This window comes from Mangifera indica, chromosome 17, assembly GCF_011075055.1.
Source record: "Mangifera indica cultivar Alphonso chromosome 17, CATAS_Mindica_2.1, whole genome shotgun sequence".
NCBI lineage: Eukaryota > Viridiplantae > Streptophyta > Magnoliopsida > Sapindales > Anacardiaceae > Mangifera > Mangifera indica.
The window spans coordinates 9,376,911-9,397,504 of NC_058153.1; the positions used below are offsets into that span (position 1 = coordinate 9,376,911).

Genomic DNA, 20,594 nt, shown 5'->3' on the forward strand with positions numbered 1-20,594 from the left:
AGAAACTTCTAGGATAGCTCTTTGAATAGGTGTTTGCCTTAAGACATTTGTTTATTCTTATATCTTGACTAATGGTTGTTCATTACTTTGGGAATGAGCATTCATTTCCTTCACCATAAATGATTATTGCACACTCTTTTATGATCATTTGCTCCTTTAACACAAAAACGACCGTTCAATATTGAGAATGGTCGTTCACTACTATCTTATGAAAGTTTTCTTAATTTGCTTTATTATGATCATTTGTCTACCTTGGGGACAATTTTTTTCATTTCCTATCTAAATGATCGTACTATACTACAACACTAGCATTCATTGCGACCTAGTTTACATGACAAAAATGATCATAGCTATCCTTGGGATGGGGCATTTCATCACAAATTATAAGAACTCTAAATGACTAAGGAATAATTGTTATTGCTCTTGAAACGATTGTTTTGTCTCACTTTAATTTAGAATGGCATTTCGAACAATTATCTCACTTTAATAAGGTGTTCCTCTCTTTTGAAACTATATTTATCTAATAACCTCCACCATGGAACGAGCATTCCTTTGAATTAGTTAACTTAAGGATGATTGTTCATCCCTCTAGCAATATGCAAGTTATAGCATAGGCATTACACTCTTATGAATGAACATTCCACTCCTTAATTCAACATTTAAAATAATTTTGCAACTTAAACCATACATATATAATAAATGACAAATATACCTTTTAACGTATTTATGAGTGTTACACCTAGGCACCCTTTCACAAGCTTTCCATTGAAGTTAAGTAGATTGCTTTAAAACTGTCTAAGCTTGTTAAATAAGCTATATTAGGTCTACTTAGAATTAAGTATTGAAGAGCACTTACTATCCTTCTATACAAACTAGGTTGGCCAAATTTGTCACAATCTTCCTTTAAAAGCCTTGTTCAAGATGCAAAAGATGTAGAAGCAAGGTTTGACATCAATCCTTTTAGCTTTACTAAGAAGAACTTTTACATGCTTGGACTGGCATAATTGCAAGCCTACAAAATTCCTACTAACTTTAAAGCAAAAAAAATAATGTATCGAACCCAGTACGGTCAAGGAAAATTTAGCGTTGAGATAATTAACTAGTTCTTCAATCAAAATAGGAGCATTTTCATTAATCACCAACTGACTTTATACAAGGATAGACTAGTATTCGAAACTGAACTAACAAAAGTCACCAACTAACTAGAGTTGTTTTTAGTTCTTCAATCAAACCAAGCTCTTGAAATTTGTTTAAGGCCATAAAAAGCTTTGTGAAGCTTGCAAATGAATTTATTATTAGTAGAGTCTACAGTATTAAACCCTTCAAGGTTATACATGTATACTTGCTCTTCTAAGTTTCTATTAAGAAATGCATTATTAACATCTGTTTATATAACATCCCAATTATTAAAAAACAACCAGTGTTGGAATAATTCTTATTGTAGTAGCCTTCGCTGTTGGACCAAAAGTCTTTAAATGGTCTTAAGGGGTTTATTGAAAACTTTTGGCTACTAATCTAGCCTTATATTTTTTTTTTAAATTACCATCCAAGTAATATTTTACTTTGAATACCTATTCACTTCTTACAATATTCATGTTGACTATAAGAGACAAAAGAGACCTATTTACTTTAGCCTGCATGGATGCTTCCCCGTCAGGATCAACTGTAATGAATGGTTTTTTGTTAGACTGTCCAAAAAGATTCAGTAGTTTGACAGTTTGGGTAGTATGGTCACCTTATTCGATTCAATCGGTGATATTAAAGGGAAAAAAAATCATCGGAAATCGAATTCATGAGATGCGATTAGTATTAACTTCCATGTCTGATTTATTAAACGAAGTACTTATGGCAACCTTATTCGATGAAATTGTTGATATTAAACCATGCTAGCACATTAACTGTTGGGGAACACCAAGTACATGAGCATGCTAGCACACAGATACAGTGAAAAGGAACCATGGTTATTCTAGAGAAACAATCAGCATTCCATCAGAGATGACCAAGAGGCCAATAGCTGATAGTTGATATTAATACTTGTGCTTGGAATGCTTCTGGCAAAAGGATTTCAGTCTCTCTAACCCATCTACCAAATACTTTGGATCAGTAGCAAAACTTATTCGAAGCCAGTTTTTCAGTCCCACAATAACCCCTCCGAAAAACAATGAAAAGAAAAAAGGTTTAAAATCAACATTTGATGCTCCAAAGTTAAAGATGGAAGTATAATTTGTTTGATTCAATTCACACCTGGAGGACAACGACTGACTTCTCTTTGGCTAGCTTGACACAGAAGTCCATATCATCATCAATATATTCAAGCATAGAGAAGTCCAACTTCACCTACAAAATTAATAAAACTTAGTTTAACATTAAGCAAAATTCAAATAATTAATTTCGCAATGTATTTCATCTGAAGCTGAATTTAATTTTCTCACCGTTGCAAACAGAGAGCCTTTTGGTTTTGTTGGGCAAGTGATACCAGGAATCTCTTTTATCTTATCACAAGGAATTTCCACAGCTTCCCTAAGAAGATCAGTACTTTCTGAGAAATAATCACGATTAGTCTTCTCAGGATCTAGTATTTGCGAAAGCGCTCCCTGTTATACAAACAACATATGAAGTATATATCGAATTAATCATATTATTTAAGGAGAATAAGTACCAAATTAAGGTTTGATTATTAAGCACTCATATCAAATTTAGATCAAATATACAAGTAAACGATAGAAAAAAAATGAAAAGTTATTTATACCTGAATGAATGTTACAGGATTCGAGATTATTTTGAGGGAAGATTTTATGCACTCAAGAATCTAAGGGAAGAAACAAAAATGAACAAATAACTTATATTATCAATATGAATAGTTGTTTTAAACAAGGAGTTCTATCTAATGAGCTACCCATATTGAAAATAAAAATAATTAATAAAAGAACCAAAGTGAGAGAATTAACCCTTGATTTTTGAAGGGTGCTGCTGGGATCGCTTGTGGCTAGCCAAGCAAGTCTCCAACCTGTAACAGACCATCGCTTTGATATTGAACCAAGTGTTATAATTGGGATAGATGATCCAAACACTGCCATGGGCACAAATGGAGTACTTCCAAAAGCGAGGTGCCCATAGACTTCATCAGCGACCACTAGGAGACCAAGCTCTATTGCTGTTTCTCCTATCTGAAATTCAACAAATTCGATTCTAAGAGGCAATGCCGGCCAATCATATAATAAAGAGCTTGAAGTAGATAGTTTTAGTGTTGCTGATTTATGTTTTACCAAACTCCTCGGCAATGTAATTAAAATAAATTTTATGCGCTCAAGAATGATTTAAGATTCTCTTTTATTCTGAACTCTCCAAATTTTAACCAAACTGGAGATTTGTTTTTCTTTTCCATTTATTTTTTAATTAATTATGAATTGCGGCCTTAAATTTACTAAATATATTGAATGAGATAGGATCTTAGTATTCCATGCAACTGGTGGAGTACAAGTCATTGAATCTTGAAAGAAATAGCATTTGGTTTCTAGGGCTAGCCATATAATAACAATAAAATTATATGTATATATTTTGTATACACAAAATAGATAAACAAATAATATTTTATAATGTGATCGAATGATTTTAAATTAAAAATAAAATAACACTCAATTATATAATGAAATATCATCTTTATACCTTGTAAGCATAAATGAAACTAATTCAGGATCACATAAAGCATACCCGATTGCCTTAATCTGACAATTGATGATGATTCGGTGATTCGATGTACTCCTGGAAATGTCCACAACACAATTTGCTTATTATCTCTCTACGTTTTTGCAACAATTCTTCCAGAGAATTGATTTGGAAGAGTACTGTAATGCTTTTTTCTGTTTTACTGTAATTATGCTTCTGTTAACTTCCCAATGGAAATTACACTCTATTTAAATAAAAGAGGGAGTGGCAGTTATTAAAAAATAACTGTCAAGGGCAATATAGTAATATCGCCTTCCATGGGTTAACCTTATAACCCTAATGGATCGGGTCAACCCATCATAGGTGGACCGGATCCAATATCTCCCACTCACACATGATGGATGATTCGAATCACAATACTCTTCTACAGAAATCTTACAGAATAGAGCAATTCATACTAGCAAATGTGTCGTGCGACCTTGCGAGCAACCTGCACTTGGGAGCTAATTTACTATGCATCTGTTAGGAATAACATAGTCGCTTCAACCCAAAATAAAATAAAGCGTTAGTCTCGCAGCACCCCAGACTTACTCGATAACACTAGCTCTCTTTAATCCCTCATTTATTATTATTGTGTTATATTCCTATGTATCCATGATCAAGTCCAATCTCCTGTATGAGTGACATGACCGGCCGGCCAATGGACACACGTAATATATAAGTCTTCCTCATCTACTTGAAATTCTTAATTTAAACTTAGCTGCTTTTCTAGTCATGTTCCATAGACCGAATCATTCATAGCCATAGGTTCCAAGCTAAGATAACAACACTAAGAATAAACATCAAATAATAGTAAAGAGTCAAAGGGTACCATCATGAGGTAATCCTCATAAAGTCTCACACAGTGAAGGAGTAGGGATTCATCCTTCCACTACTTCAAGCGATCGTCTTATTCATGCACACATGGTATGAATCATGTGCTACAATGTGTATCTTTTCAAAATGTCATTACCAACATTGTACAGATCTTAGTTCAGTCGCTGCACTCAGCACCTAACCTGAGTTCTTAATCATCTCTTCAATCTTGCAGATGTCTTTATCTATTAAGAACTCACATCTGACATTCACAAGTTATTTGGATGTGGGGAATCCAAATCGGTCATTTTCAAATCTATCAAGTCATGACCTCATCTTGATTAATCATCAAGGCGACATATCAAATAATTCATTTCTTGAACAATTCTCATTTTCTAAGTGCGTTCTTCAAGCCGCATCAACCTAAAGAAATATGTCTCATCTTCGCACGCTCTCCTCAGCGTCAAAGGCGATTGCTCGTGTGAGAGAGCCAATCAAACTTGTGTGACATTATCATCTTGTTAAGATTTCAAAAATAAACAATGTGTATATCCATAAACACCATGAATTCAAACACATAAAATAAATTCAAACTCTTTGATGTTCTAACGTTGTGTTACAAGTACAATATATACTCAACAAGTCATCTATCATATTCTACGCAAGCCAAGAGACTTAACATGTGCAAGGTATACATTTCTTGAGATCGGTTTAGTTAGAGGATCAGCAATCATGTTATGCGTAGAAATATATTGTACAATCACTTCCTTCTTCGAAATGATGTCTCTGACAAAGTTATATCTGGTGTCGATATGTTTGGTTCTATTATGGAATTTGGGATCCTTTGTGAAAGCTATCGCAGGTTGATTATCACAATGCATAACTATAGGACCAACTGATACATCCATTACACCCAAATTCTCAAAAAATCTTTTCAACCAAACAGCTTCTTACACAGCAGCAGAACATGCTACAAATTCTGCTTCCATTGTGGATAAGGCTATGCACGTTTGTTTCTTACTGCTCCAAGATATAACGCCATTTTGGAGTAAGAAAGCATAACCTGAAGTTGATTTGCGTTAGTCCAAGTCACCACCCCAGTCAGCATCCAAATAGCTAACAATACGCAAATCCTTTCCTTGGTAGCATAAACAATAATCCACAGTGCCTTTCAGATATCTCAATATCCTCTTTACAGCCTTCCAGTGTTCCCTTCTTGGATTCGATTGATATCGACTAACCAATCCGACAGCGAAGTATATATCGAGACGAGTACACATCATCGCATACATAAGACTTCCAACCGCATTTAAATAAGGTACTAAAGACATTTCATTTCTTTCGTTTTGAGTCTTTGGACACAAGTCTTAGCTCAATGAATCGCCTTTTGACACAAGATTATCTACGGGCTTGCAGTTTCCCATATTGAATCGTTCTAGAATCTTTTGGATATAACACTCTTGTGACAGAGCCAAAAGTCTCTTTGAACGATCCCTTTTGATTTTTATACCTAAAATATAATCTGCTTCACCCATATCCTTCATGTCAAAATTTGCAGATAACCAATTTTTAATGATCATCACATATTCCAAATCACTCCCAGCTATCAGCACATTATCCACATAAAGAGATAGAATTGTAAATTTGTCATCAGATATTTTCACATAAACATAATGATCTTGTTCTAACATCTTAAAATTATAAAACAATATCGCCTTATGAAATTTTAAGTACCATTGTCTCGATGACTGTTTTAGGCCATATATAGATTTTTGGAGCTTGCATACTTTGCGCTTTTGGCCTTTTACCACAAAACCTACAGGCTGATCCATGTAGATTTCTTCGTCAAGCTCTCCATTAAGAAAAGTTGTTTTGACATCCATCTGATGCAATTCTAGATCTAAGTGTACTACTATAGCTAGAATGACACGGATTGAAGTAAACCTCACAACAGGTGAAAAGGTTTCTTCATAATCTATACCTTCTTGTTGAGTATAGCCTTTTGCCACAAGGCTAGCTTTGTATCTATCTATTGAGCCATCCGCCTTTCATTTAATTTTGAGAATCCATTTATTCCCAATGGGTTTTCGACCCGGTGGTATGTCCACTAGACTCCAAACTTGGTTAAGTTCCATGGATTTCATTTCTTCCTCTAATGTTTCTTGCCACTTTTCCTTATTAAGGGATGATAGAGCTTCTTTGATATTTTTAGGCTCATCGTCTTCTGGAGGAGCAGTTATGAAAACTTCATTTTCAATTTCGAAACGTCTCTTGGGGATTCGAGAACGTTCGCTCCTTCGCAATTAAGGATCTTTGCTCCCACTATCCGAAATAGGTTGGAGCATAACCTTATTACTCCCACTATCTGGTAGAGACATCGTCTCTCGTGACACAACTAATGGTCGCTGAGACGAACCTTCTCCACATTCCTCTTCCGTTTCATACAGATGAAGACTTTTATCGATATCACCCTTTTCAGGAAATTCATTTTCTATGAACGTCACATCTCGAGATTCTATTTTAGTCACTCTTCCTTCAAAGTCCTCTCCTATGAACACGTACCCTTTGGAGTGCTCAGAGTATCTTATGAAGATACATTTTTTACCTCTTGGACCCAATTTTTCGAATTTATGGAATGTGTCATGGATATATGCAGCAGACCTCCTTGAAATTGCTCGTACCCTTCTTAAAACTGCTCGTACCCTTCTTCTACACAATAATGTCCCTTCTCAATTTTGGGCTGATACAGTCCTCACAGCTTGCTTTCTAATAAATTGAATGGCATCTTCAGTTTTACAGCATCAGGTACCTCACTCTATTTTACATCCTGAACAACCTCTATATTCTCTGTCTCCTCGTATTTTTAGGTGTACCTGTTTTATTCATAACCTATCTCCTAGTTAACCGCACATGCTCTCAAATATGTCTTTCTTGGGTACTCTCGTCTTTAGAAAGGATATCGGTGTTATTCTCCTAAAACACGTCGATATTATATTTCTGTGGACGTTACCTTTTTAGAGTCTTCTCCTTATTTTTCTTCTCCTTATTTTTCTTCTTCAGGTGGTTTACTTATCACAGAAACTCTTCCATTGTCTTTTATTATCTTCTTTCCTAATTCTCTATTTGAGTCTGCTCCTCTCACTGAGGAGTCTCTTCAGCCAAGTACGGGTCCTACAGGTGAAAATGTTCATGAGGTAACTCCTGAGATTTTTGTGCCTCCACTTTCTACACCAATCTCTTCCAGTATTGAGGTCTTGTCTCCTGCTGATCAATTTCCCATTGCCATCCGCAAAGGTATACGTTCCACTCGTAATTCTCATCCTATTTATAACTTTCTTAGTTATCATCGCTTATCACTGCCATATTATGCCTTTATGTCTACATTGTCCTCTATTTCTATTCCTAACAATATTCATAAGGCCCTTTCTGACCCTGGATGGCGACAAGCAATGCTGGATGAGATGTTTGCGTTACATGCCAATGGTACTTGGGATTTAGTTCCATTAGCTCCTGGACATACCACTGTTGGTTGTCGGTAGATCTATACTGTTAAGGTTGGTCCGAATGGCAAGGTTGATAGATTGAAAACTTGGTTGGTTATGAAAGGGTACATCCAAACATATGGCCTGGACTATTATGAAACATTCTTTCCAGTGGCTAAAATGTCATATGTTCGTCTGTTTCTCTCTATGGCTGTCATTAGGCATTGACTTCTACATCAGTTGGATATCAAGAATGCTTTTCTCCATGGTGAACTTTAGAAGGAGATTTATATGGAGCAACCACCTGGTTTTATTGCTCAGGGGGAGTCTAGATTGGTTTGTAAACTCCGGCGCTCTTTATATGGTTTAAAACAATCTCCTCGTGCTTGGTTTGGGCCTTTTAGTACAGTAATTCAGGAATTTGGCATGAGTAGAAGCGAGTCTGATCATTCGGTGTTCTATAGACATACCTCACAAGGACAAAGTATCTATTCGGTTGTTTATATGGATGATATTGTTATAACAGGAAATTATCAAGATGACATTATGCAATTAAAGCAACATCTGTTTAGACATTTTCAGACTAAAGATTTGGGGCCACTCAAGTATTTTCTCAGCATAGAAGTGGCACAATCTAAATCTGAAATTGTTATTTCACAAAGAAAGTATGTTTTGGATATTCTAGAAGAAACAGGGATGTTAGACTGTAAACCCATAGACTCTCCCATAGATCCTAATACTAAACTCTTACCTAGACAGAGGGAGCCTCTTAATGATCCTGGGAGGTATCGTAGATTAGTTGGTAAGCTCAATTATCTCACCATAACATGACCTGACATTTCATTTTTAGTCAGTGTTGTTAGTTAGTTTCTTCAGTCGCCATGTACCCATCATTGGGATGCTGTTGTTCAGATTCTACGGTATATCAAAGGAGCACCAGGAAAAGGTCTACTCTATGAGAACAAGGGTCATACACAGATAATTGGATATTCTAATGCCGATTGGGCAGGCTCACCTTCAGATAGACGATCTACTTCTGGGTATTGTGCCTTAGTTGAAGGAAATCTTATATCGTGGAAAAGCAAGAAACAAGATGTTATGGCTAGATCAAGTGCCGAAGCTGAGTATCGTGCTATGACATTAGTTACCTGTGAACTTGTTTGGTTGAAGTAGTTAATTCAAGAATTAAAGTTTACAGATGTTCCACAAATGACATTATTTTGTGATAACCAGGCTGCTCTTCACATCTCTTCCAATCTAGTTTTTCATGAAAGGACAAAGCATATAGAAATTGATTGTCACTTTGTTCGAGAGAAAGTTATATTTGGCGTTATTGGCACAAGTTATGTCAAGTCAAATGATCAACTTGCTGATATCCTAACAAAATCACTTCGAGGGCCACGAATTAATTATATTTGTAACAAGCTTGGTGCATATGATTTATATGCTCCAGCTTGAGGGGGAGTGTTTAGATATTGTTGAGATATGTTGAGATATTTGTATAGATAGTGAATCAAAGAGAATCATATAGAATAGGAATGCTATAATATCCTTCCTAAACGTAGATAGGAATAGTTAATAGTCTTCCTAAATTAGCTATCCTAATCTCCTATATAATTGTAATTCTATTGAATATGAAATATACAGAAAATTATACTTTCAACATTTAACAAATATTTAACTTCTCAAACATGTAATAAGCTGAAATTTCTACAATAAGAAACATAAAATCCAAAAAATTCTACTGGAACAAAATCAAATGAAAGATTAAAGTTACAGAAATTTACAATTTCACTTAGATTCTCTGTCAGATTTTAACTCTCGTCATCATTAGTTGGTTGGTGATCCTCTCGGTTTATTGCTCAGTCTTTGTCGATCGGATCTCATCTCTCCTCGTCATTTGTCGTTCATCCTTTCGATTATGATCGCACAATTTCGTTTGTTGCTCTCGGTTGGTCACCATTTGCTCGATCGTCGTTGGGCCGTTATTGGTCAGTCATCTCGTCTGTCCTTTTTTATCTTTTTAAATTGAAGGAAACGCAAGGAAGGGATAATTATAAAATTCTCATCTGATAAGTTTAGGATAAATTATTGAACGTAGAACTTATTATTTATTTCGATAAAACTACGTTTTCTTATTTCGAGTAAATAAATAAATACATAATTATATATATTATCATAAAATTAATTGATTTTGAATTAAAGATAAAATAACACTCAATTTATTCAAAAACACAAATAGGTACATCTATACTATTTTAGGTATATAAATAAGTATAACACCTATTTTCAGTACACAAATAGGTACATACTAATTTTATCTATAACACTATATATATAATTTGTGTATACAATTTTTTGTAGAAACAATGATATATGATTATTTGATTAAATGTTATTTTAATTTTAATTTTTAACTATCAAATCACATTATAATATGTCATTATTTATGCATAAAATTATATAAGTTATGCATATAACACTACTCTTATTTTATGGATATAAGGGTAAAACATTCGAATTTATTAACAAGGAAAATTACTATTTCCCAACCGTTTTTTAGCCCTATCTCAAATACATACCCACGCTTAATGAAAAACTCAAACACCTATCCATCTCTAAACCATCATTAAATTCTCATTAAATAGAGGGGTAAAGCTATCATTTACTGTTTACATTCCAGTTATATAATTTTATTGCATTTTCCCCTCCGATTTTAAAAATTAACTTTTACCCCCATCCCTGAACTTTGAAAAGTGACTTTCACCCTCCCAAATCCCTAATTTTTTTTTCACTTTCCCTCCTTCTACCGACAACGACGTGGCTGGAGGGAGAGTGACAAGCGTCGTCCATTCTCTGGACAACAAAGCTTCGTCCATTCTCTGGACAATGCTTATAGTCTAGAATGGATGACGATTCGTCGTCCAAAAACCTGGATGATGATTCGTCGTCCAGATCTGGACGATGCTTGTCATTTAGATCTGGACGACGCTTGTCATCCAGATCTGGATAACAGTCATCCTTCTTAGATGATGATCGTCGTCCAAAGGTCATCGTCGTCCAGAGGTGGTTAACCTCTGGACGGAAACTTCTCCACTGTCGTCAAAAAAAGTGGCTACATTTCAAGGGGAAAAAGTGAATTTTTTAAAATTTAATTCAAGGGACAGATGTTAATTTTTCAAATTGAAGAGGGAAAAATGAGATAAAATTTTAATTATTTAATATTATTGATAAAATGATGAATTTGCCCCTTAATCTAATAGAAAATATATGGGTGGGTGTAAACAGATTAAACTTTGGGTGGGTGTTTAAATTTTTTATCATGCGTAGGTATGCGTTTGAGATAGGCCTACAAAATGGGTGGAAAATAGTGATTTTCCCTTATTAACATATAAAAGACAAAGTTTACTTGTAAACTCTATTATGAATGACATTGAGAAAAGCACTACGCTGGCATGCTCTATAATTTCACAGACAAGTTAATGTAATTTAAAATTGATAAACTAAGGTTTAAACTCTGTTTGAAAATAATTATACATAATTTTTTATCATAACCAATTCAAAATTGAATGTTTGAAATGGTTTGAAATTATTTTGTTTATGAAAACGAATTTAATCTTTAACTCCAATTCAATTTGCTCAATTTGACTTGAAATAATTCAGAGCAAAACCATCTTTAATTCAAAAAACTTTTCATAACATTTTTTATTAAATAGATTAATTAATATTCATAATAAATCAAAAAATGTTTATATTGACTTGGTTCGATTCATATTCATAAGACTAATAACGATGGATTAATAAGTTTTATAGTGAAAAAATTTATCCATAATTAAAAGTATAAATTTGTTTAGTTTTAACAAAAATACACATAATTGATTGTTAAATTTATTTTGTTTTTAAAATAGCCCTTATAATGAGGGTATACTTATTCCCTTCTTAATTTTTCTTGCTAAAGACTGTTTTTGATAATGACTCCTCCTCATGTTAGCCTGATTAGGAAGCTTAGTAGAACTAGTAAACAAACCTCTTGTGATTCTTCCATTTCTTACAAAGTTTTAGATTTACACAGCAGGCTATTTTCCATCTTCTTCTTGTCTTGCTTCACATTCAATGATCCTAATGTAATTGGCACACCATGTTTCTTGAAAGTGAAGTGTTTTTCAAGCCATCATGTGTTGCCTTCTAATCATATTGTCATAGTAGCCCCAATAAGGGAATCCTTGCATCTATTAGCACTACATCACACCATACTTAATCTTAATATTTCTTTCAAATCAAAAACTACACTAAACATCTTTTATTCACCTTTGTAGGGATTTTACAGTTTTCGGTAGTGGAATATCAATTTAAAAATTCATTAAATAACACAGATATACTGCAAAACCCCCTTTTGGATCATCCTCGTAATGTGATCAATTTACAAACATGTTATAACACATATAAGATGTTAATGAGATGTACCTATATAAGTAGTTCCTTTTTCTTTCTCATATGGAAAGAAATCGTGTTTTCAAAACTAAGCGTATGTTTGCTCCTTAGTATCTGGACAAAGTAGCAATAGTGGAGGTGTTCTAAGCTTGCTAAAACCAGAGGACAATCTTGTGGTGAGAGGGATGGAAAGTTTTCCTTTGGCGGCTAGGATTATACATAAAATAAAACACTATGTATTTTAAAGCGAGAGACGTACATATATATACATAAACACATGTCCCACCCAGGACTTGTACATGTCCTAGACGGCTCTTCCATGCACACTCAAAACCTATAGGCATTCTAAGTAGACATCGATTTTGGGGGGGGGGGGGGGGGGGGGGGAGGAATCGTCCCACCTGTGCATACACATATACAACTCATGGGAGATGTATATTTGGTCAATATATTAATGTGTATATTCCCTAATTAATTTCCCTCATTATTTCTCCCATGATTTTTGGCATTCAATCCAAAATCATAGAATTATAGCATTAAGGGATATATGATAAAATCCTATCATTATTCTCATTTGAATTTTAAGTTAGGGGATATGGATTTAATTTAATCCAACTCACTCCTGTCAATTCTCGTATACAACCTAACAACTCATAATTATTACACTAAGGTTCTAAAGTACAATAAAATATACTTCAGGTGCACTAATTTTTCCAAAGCTCTAAGTTCTCCATTTGAAAGCTAGAGCAAATCCAACTTAGACAATCCTTACACTTTCAGAGTTTACCAACTCCTTTTATGTGTTTCCAAGAAGTCATTAGTGACCAAATTCATATCGAGCTTTCGACCTGCATCTATCTAAACACAAATCATGATCAGGCTCTAACAAGACATCATAACCATTTGATCAGTTAAGGTCAACATGTAACTTCTTTAACCTACTAGTGATACGATTACTTATACAATTTGATCATTCTGTTATATGATATCTTTTTGAGGTCAAGGTATAAATTAAGTATCTCCATAAAAATTCCTTGAATTAAATAGATTGATTTTTATCAATGACTAGATAATATTGGATCGAACATCAACTCAATTTCATTGTAGTCACAAATTTAATTAGTCATTGATATATGTCAGTAGACTTTAACTAAGATATCGATTCTCATATTCGTGAGTGACAAATCATTTATTGATCTATTATAGCCTTCATACAGATCTCAATATGACCAATCACCATATTTCTTGCAATCTTTTACCTAGACTATGTTGAGCTAGTGTCAAACAGTATTGATTCTTATACAAAACGGTCTAGTGACCTCAAATTTAAGGCTCACATATACGTTTGTTACTAAGAAGATATCTTTTATTTATACTAGAGTAACCATCCATATGAAATCTTCTTCGTAGTTTAGTTCGATAGACACGTCTACAAGATCATCTTTCAATAAGGTTATTCAACATTATGATAACTCTATCGCTATTATACATGCCCTTTATCATAGTAATATCGAAGTTACAAATATTTTAAGAACAATCACCTAACATGCACATAAGATTCTCACGATCAGGTGTCAAACACTGATACCCTTGTCACGGTTCAACTATTTTTAAGACAATTATCTATTTTAAATAAATACAAATAATATAAATGTCATTTTCTTAATTAAATCTCAAAGATTACATCAAATATCGATTGTGACAACTGGCTTTAGGACACTACTCTGACTACCCCACCATTTAAGTGAAATACAAATCCTAATTGGGATTTAAGTTATCATGATCTGTTTGGAAACTAACATAATTGTATCCTTGCATAATGAGCTCAAACTCTCATTCATAAACAAATAAAATATCTTTAGTCCATTTTAGGTACTTTAGAATGTTCTTGATAGTCATCCAATAACGTTCTCTTGGATCTAATTAATATTTACTACAAATTTTTAAAGCGTATCACATATCAATCCTCATACATAATATAACATATATGATCGATCCTATCATAGAAGAGCATGGGATCAGTTTCATCTTATCTTTCTCTTCTTGTGTTTTAAGACACATTTCACTAGAGAAGATATACGTCATGACTTACCAAAAAATAACCTCTCTTGGATTTTTTTATATTGAATCTCTTTGACACTTTATCAATGTATGTGTTTTGACATAGTCCAAATAGCCTATATGATCTATCTTGGTAAATCTTTATTCTAAAGATATAGGCTAATTCTCCTAAGTAATTCTTGAAAAAGTATTTGAATAACGAAGTATTTACAGATTGTAAGTTTGGTATATCATTCCCAATAATTAATATGTCATCAACATATAATATCGTAAATATTATTTTGCTATTAGTGACTTCCTTATGTACACACAACTCATATTTATTTTTTATTAATATAAATTCTTTATGGCTTTATTAAAACAAATATTCCAACTCTTAAAAGCTTGTTTGAGTCCATAAATTAATCTCTACAATTTGCATCCTATGTTCGTTTATCCATCAAGAACAAAACCATTAGGTTGTGTCATATGCACATCCTTTATTAGGTTTTCATTCAAGAAAATAGTTTTGGCATCTATCTACCATATTTTGTAGCCATGATATACAGTTATCGCAAGCATAATCTAAATAGATTTAAGCATTGTAACTGGTGAAAAAGTTTCGTTATAGTCTATGTCATGTTTTTACTTGAAACCTTTTACAACCAACCCTGTCTTACCTTTCATGTCAGTCTTCTTTCTTAATATTCATTCACACTTTATGGTTTTACCCCTTCAAGTGGACTTACCAAAGTCTATACTTGGTTCTGGTGTATGAAATCTATTTTAGATTTCATGACTTCAAGCTATTTAGTTAGGATCTGAGATAGTGTCTTAGTAAATTCCATGATCATCATCTTGAATGACCAGTACGTTGTAGTGTTAAGTCAAGAGGTACATAAACCTTTCAAGCTTACGACACGCTCGATTAAACCTACACGGCTCATGTGTATATTGAGTTAATTGTGAAGCAACCTTCTTATGATGTTCAACATCTTATGGTGGCACATCTTCTTATCCTATGTCTATGGTATCTTATGGTGTCTAAACTTCATCTATTTCAATCTTTCTCTCATTCGTTCTTTTAGAAATGGGCTCTTTTTCTTGAAAAACTCTAGTTCAAGTAATAAGACCTTTTATTCGTTTAGGTGGTAAAAGTAGTGTCCTTTAGTTTCTTTAGGATATCCCATAAAAATACATCTTTCAGATTTGAAACTTACCTTATTTGAGGTCAATTTCTTGACATAAGCATCACTACCCTAAACCTTTAGATATTTTAAATTAGGCTTTCGCCTAATTCATAACTTATAAACAATTTTGTCCACAAACTTAGGTAGGACTTGGTTCATCATATATATGGTTGTTTTTAGAGCATATCCCTAAAATGACATAGGTACATCAATAAAACTCATCATGGATCTAACTAAGTCATCAGAGTCTTATTCTTATGTTCAAATACACCATTATGTTATGATGTACTAAGAGGACTGAGCTACGATACTATTTCATGTTCCTTTAGGTAGTCTTTAAACTTATTGGACAATATTCACCTCATTGATCACTTCAGAGGATCTTTATACTATTTTTTATCTATTTTTCCACTTTGTTTTTGAATTCTTTAAATTTTTCAAAACATTCAAAATTGTGATTCATTAGAGACATATAGCCATGTATACTGAAATCATTAGTAAATGTGATGAAATAAGAATACCCATTCTTGACTTACACTATTAAAGGTCTATATACATTAGTATGAATGATGCTTATCAATTCAGTTGCTCTTTCACTGTGTCTAGTGAAAGGCAATCGGTCATCTTACTTAGAAGGCATGATTCGCATTCATTTAAGTCAAATGATCGTAAAACCCCATCTTTGTGGAGTTTTAAAATATATTTCGATCCTATGTGACTAAGCTTGTAGTTGAAGCAACCAACTTCTTCTTCTTGCTCTTAAGGTAGGCCTTACAGTATTTCCTTTAATGTGTGGCATTGTCATAATTGAATTGAACATCCTTACCTTCAGACATGTTGCACTTATAGAGTGCTTTTAGCACCTAGTAAATCTCATACCATACATGAGTCATGAACATCTCACGAAGGTTAAGAAGAATGGATTGGGCATCTATTTCTTTATGTTGCTTATGTAGTTCATGTGTCATAGTCGTTAACATTAAACATTAGACATTATTGGACTTATCCAGCTACTTATTATAAGTATTTTTCTACTCTTGGGTGGCATTAGAACCAAGCTCAAAAAACATTGCTCTTTCAAAAAGATACAGTTTCTTCTCTTGATGTAGTACAATCTGAAGGCTTTGGTACTAGTATTGAAGTTACTACCTTTAAAACTATTTTCTTTTTCAAATATTGATCATAATTTCATATTGTCTAACATGGTGGGTTTTTGATCTACATGTGTAGAAAAGTAAATATTTGTAATCTGGATTTTTACTAGTTATTTATTCGACATGGTTTTCGTTGAATAAATTTTCTCACTATCCAAGTCAATAGCTCTCTCTGTTTGACTCAAGAAATCTCGTTGGACTTCTTAGTGGGCTGAGATCTTATTGCATTAATTCTCTCTTTCACTTTGACTAACAGGTTTAAATTAATCAACAAGTAGATTAATCAAATAAATCACAAAAAACCATGATCTCTAATTTAGCAATTAGCATGAATCAATCGTATGTTATCAATTATGACTCTCGGTTTATAGTAAGGTGGATCTTACATATTGTCTATACAACAACAAATGTATGTCCCTAACTCTGCCTTTAATACATTTTCACTTTCGCTCTAGCAAACACATTAAATATACTAGTTAAGTTAGACCTTATACAAACAATCATTCAGTCTTCTATTTGGTAGAAGTATATCCATTGCTTTGGTAAACAAGGTTCCAATGAATAAACACTTGTCCCGAAGCATTGTATTGGAAATGCATTAGTTATTTTTGACTCAATATATTTAAGAGATTTATTATGGTCTCACAAATTTAGTTATTTAACATGTAAGATAGTAATTCAAGAAATTAAGCCTAACATGTGTATTACAAGATATATTAAAATTACGTCTATATACATCTTTAACTAATGTCAATTCCCCAAGCCATAAGGAATTGATTGATCAACTTAGGTCTTGTTCTTTGAGTCTTCAATAATCTTTCTTTCTTCAAATTTCATAAGTATATGACTACGTTTCCTAATTATAATTTTTCTAATAAAAATTAGATCCTATTTTAATTTTACATTCGTAAAATAGAAACCTTGAGTAACATTTGGGAAGAGAAGTACATTAGCAATTTAGAGAAAGCAAGACACACAAGTCATATTTTAGTTATCACAAACCTAAAATAATAATAAACATTCATATAAGGTCCTTAAGTTATATATCAAACATTGTGCATATCATCCAAACATGTATACATCATCATCCAAATTAAATATTATTTTTACCCCATTGTAAATTTACATTTTAATCCTTTAACTTTTACATAATTTATTTTAACCAAAAGAATGAAAAATTACAATTTAATCCTTATTTAACAAAATTGGGTAAAATTGCGATTTTTGCCTTGCATGCACACATTGTGCACAATTGTTCCATATCATGCATTTGAAATTTGTGCAAATTCCAAAAGCATGAAAGACTATTTAAACAGGTGAGGCATGAACTTTTGCATGTCTGAATTCTCAACAACGAACGATCGTGCTTGTGAAAAACATGTCTAGTACCGTCGTTGAACCCTCAAGAATGAGGAATATTAGCACACATTCTTGTGGCAAAAAAAGTTGACGAATGGTCATGCACTGTTATAAGCATGGTCATTTGAGGCATGCAATAACGTGAAACCAATTTGACATTCAACCAAATTTTAATAACTTGCAAGCATTAACAATATCAAGCAAAACTTTAAGAGAATAAAACTCGATAAATATAACACAAATTTACGTTTTTTACATGGCCTCAAATATATTGTAACAACAATACATTGACCAACAATTAAAAAATAACATCAATCATAAAATTGCAACAACAATTTTATGGCATTCATTAAAATCATAAAAACGTGCAATTCGACATCAACAAAAATGTAATCGAATTAACAAAATTCACAGGTATTAATATTGTGAATTAATCCCTTAAGAGTGGCTCTGACATTACTATAAGGATTTGGCGATCTTTGGCAAGGAAATAACAATTTAAAAATTCATTAAATAATGCAGACATACCATAAAACCCTATTTTGGATCATTCTCGTACTGTGATCAATTCATAAACATGTTGTAACACATATAAGATGTCAGTAAGATATACTTGTGCAAGCTGTTCCTTCATCTTTCTTTGATGGAAAGAAGTTGGGCTTTCAGAACCAATCATAGGTCTACTCCTTGGTATCCACACAAAGCAACAATAGTGGAGGTTTGATTGTGTTTAAGGCTTGTTAGAACATGAAGGTAGTCTTATGGTGAAAGGGATGGAAAGTTTCCTCTCAATGGCTAGGGTTATATATAAAATAAAACATTATATTTTTTAAAGCGAAAGGTGTACATAAATATACACAAACACATGTCCCACTCGAGACTTGTGCATGTCCTGGGCGACTCTTCCATGAATACTCAGAATGCCTATAGGTTCCGAGCAGACACCAATTAGGTGGGAATCGTCCAACCCATGCATGTACATATAAAACTTATGGAAGCTGCATATTTGGTCAACACGTTAATATGTATATTCCCTAATTAATATCCTTATCAATTCTCCTATGATTTTTGGCATTCAACCTAAAATCATAGGATTATGGCATTAATGAATATAGGATAAAATTTTATCATCATCCTAATTTGAATTTCAAATTAGGTGATGTGAATTTGAGTTAATTCAACTTAGTCTTGTCAATTCTTGCATATACACCAATAACACAAGATTATTACACTAAGATCCAAAAATACAATAAAATATAGTTTAGGTTCACAAATCTTTCCAAGACTCTAAATCATCCATTCAAAATATGGATCGAATTAAACTTAGACAATCCTTACACTTCCAAAGTTCATCAACTCCTTTTGTATGTAACCTACAGACTCTCCATTAAGTTGGCAGTGATCAGATTTGTGACAGGCTTTTAACCTGACATCTATCTTGACATAGATCAAGATTAACCTCTAGTAAGATATCATAATCACCCAATTAGTAAAGGTCAGCATATGACTTCTTTTACTTGTTAATGATATGGTTACTCGTACAATTGATCCATTCGTCATACAATATCTCTTCAAGGTTAAGGTATAGATTAAATGTCTCCCATAAAGCTCCACCGATTACATAGATTGATTTTTGTCAACCTCATATATTATTGAATCAAGTATCAACTCAATCCCACTATGGCCACATATTTAATTGGCCATTGATACCATAACTGAGATATCAACTTTCATACTTGAGAGTGACAAATGTTTTATTGATCCACCATAGCCTTCGTATAGATCTCAATATGACAAATCATCATTTTCTAATTATCCTCTGACTAGACTACATTGAGTTGGTGTCAAACCGTATCGATTCTTATACAAGACTATTCAGTAACCTAAAGTCTAAGGATCACATGTACATTCGTTACTAAGCGGATATTTTCCATCAACATTGAAGTAATCATCTATATAAAATCCTCTTAGCAAGTTAGTCTGGTGGACACGTCTATATTGTATACACATGTATAGTAGCAAGTTATCAATAAACAACTCTAACATATGAGAATTCTTATACAAGACTATTCAGTAACCTGAAGTCTAAAGATCACATGTACCTACGTTACCAAGAGGATATTTTCTATCGACATTGGAGTAATTATCCATATAAAATCCTCTTAGCAAGTTAGTTTGGTGGACACGTCTACATCGTGTACCCATGTGTTGTAGTTAGTTGTCAATAAACAACTCTAACATATGAGAATTATTATCATCTTTCAATGAGGTTATTTAACACTATGATAACTCTATCACTATTACAGTGCCCTTTATCATGGTTATATTAGAATTAAGAACATTTTAAGAAAAACCACCTAATGTGCACAAAGGATTCTGACGATCAGGTGTCAAACCTTTATTTTCTCGTTACACTT

General features: G+C 33.2%; 1 protein-coding gene across 1 annotated transcript; it reads right to left on the bottom strand.

Moving 5' to 3' along the window:
• Positions 1-2,027: 2,027 nt before the first annotated feature.
• On the bottom strand, positions 2,028-5,510 carry LOC123200913 (nicotianamine aminotransferase 1-like). The gene is made up of 6 exons (XM_044616297.1): positions 5,476-5,510; positions 2,949-3,189; positions 2,750-2,809; positions 2,433-2,594; positions 2,246-2,337; positions 2,028-2,151 (listed from the first exon to the last, which is right to left on the bottom strand). The coding sequence occupies exons 1-6, from the start codon at positions 5,508-5,510 to the stop codon at positions 2,028-2,030; spliced, it is 714 nt and encodes a 237-aa protein (XP_044472232.1).
• Positions 5,511-20,594: the final 15,084 nt, after the last annotated feature.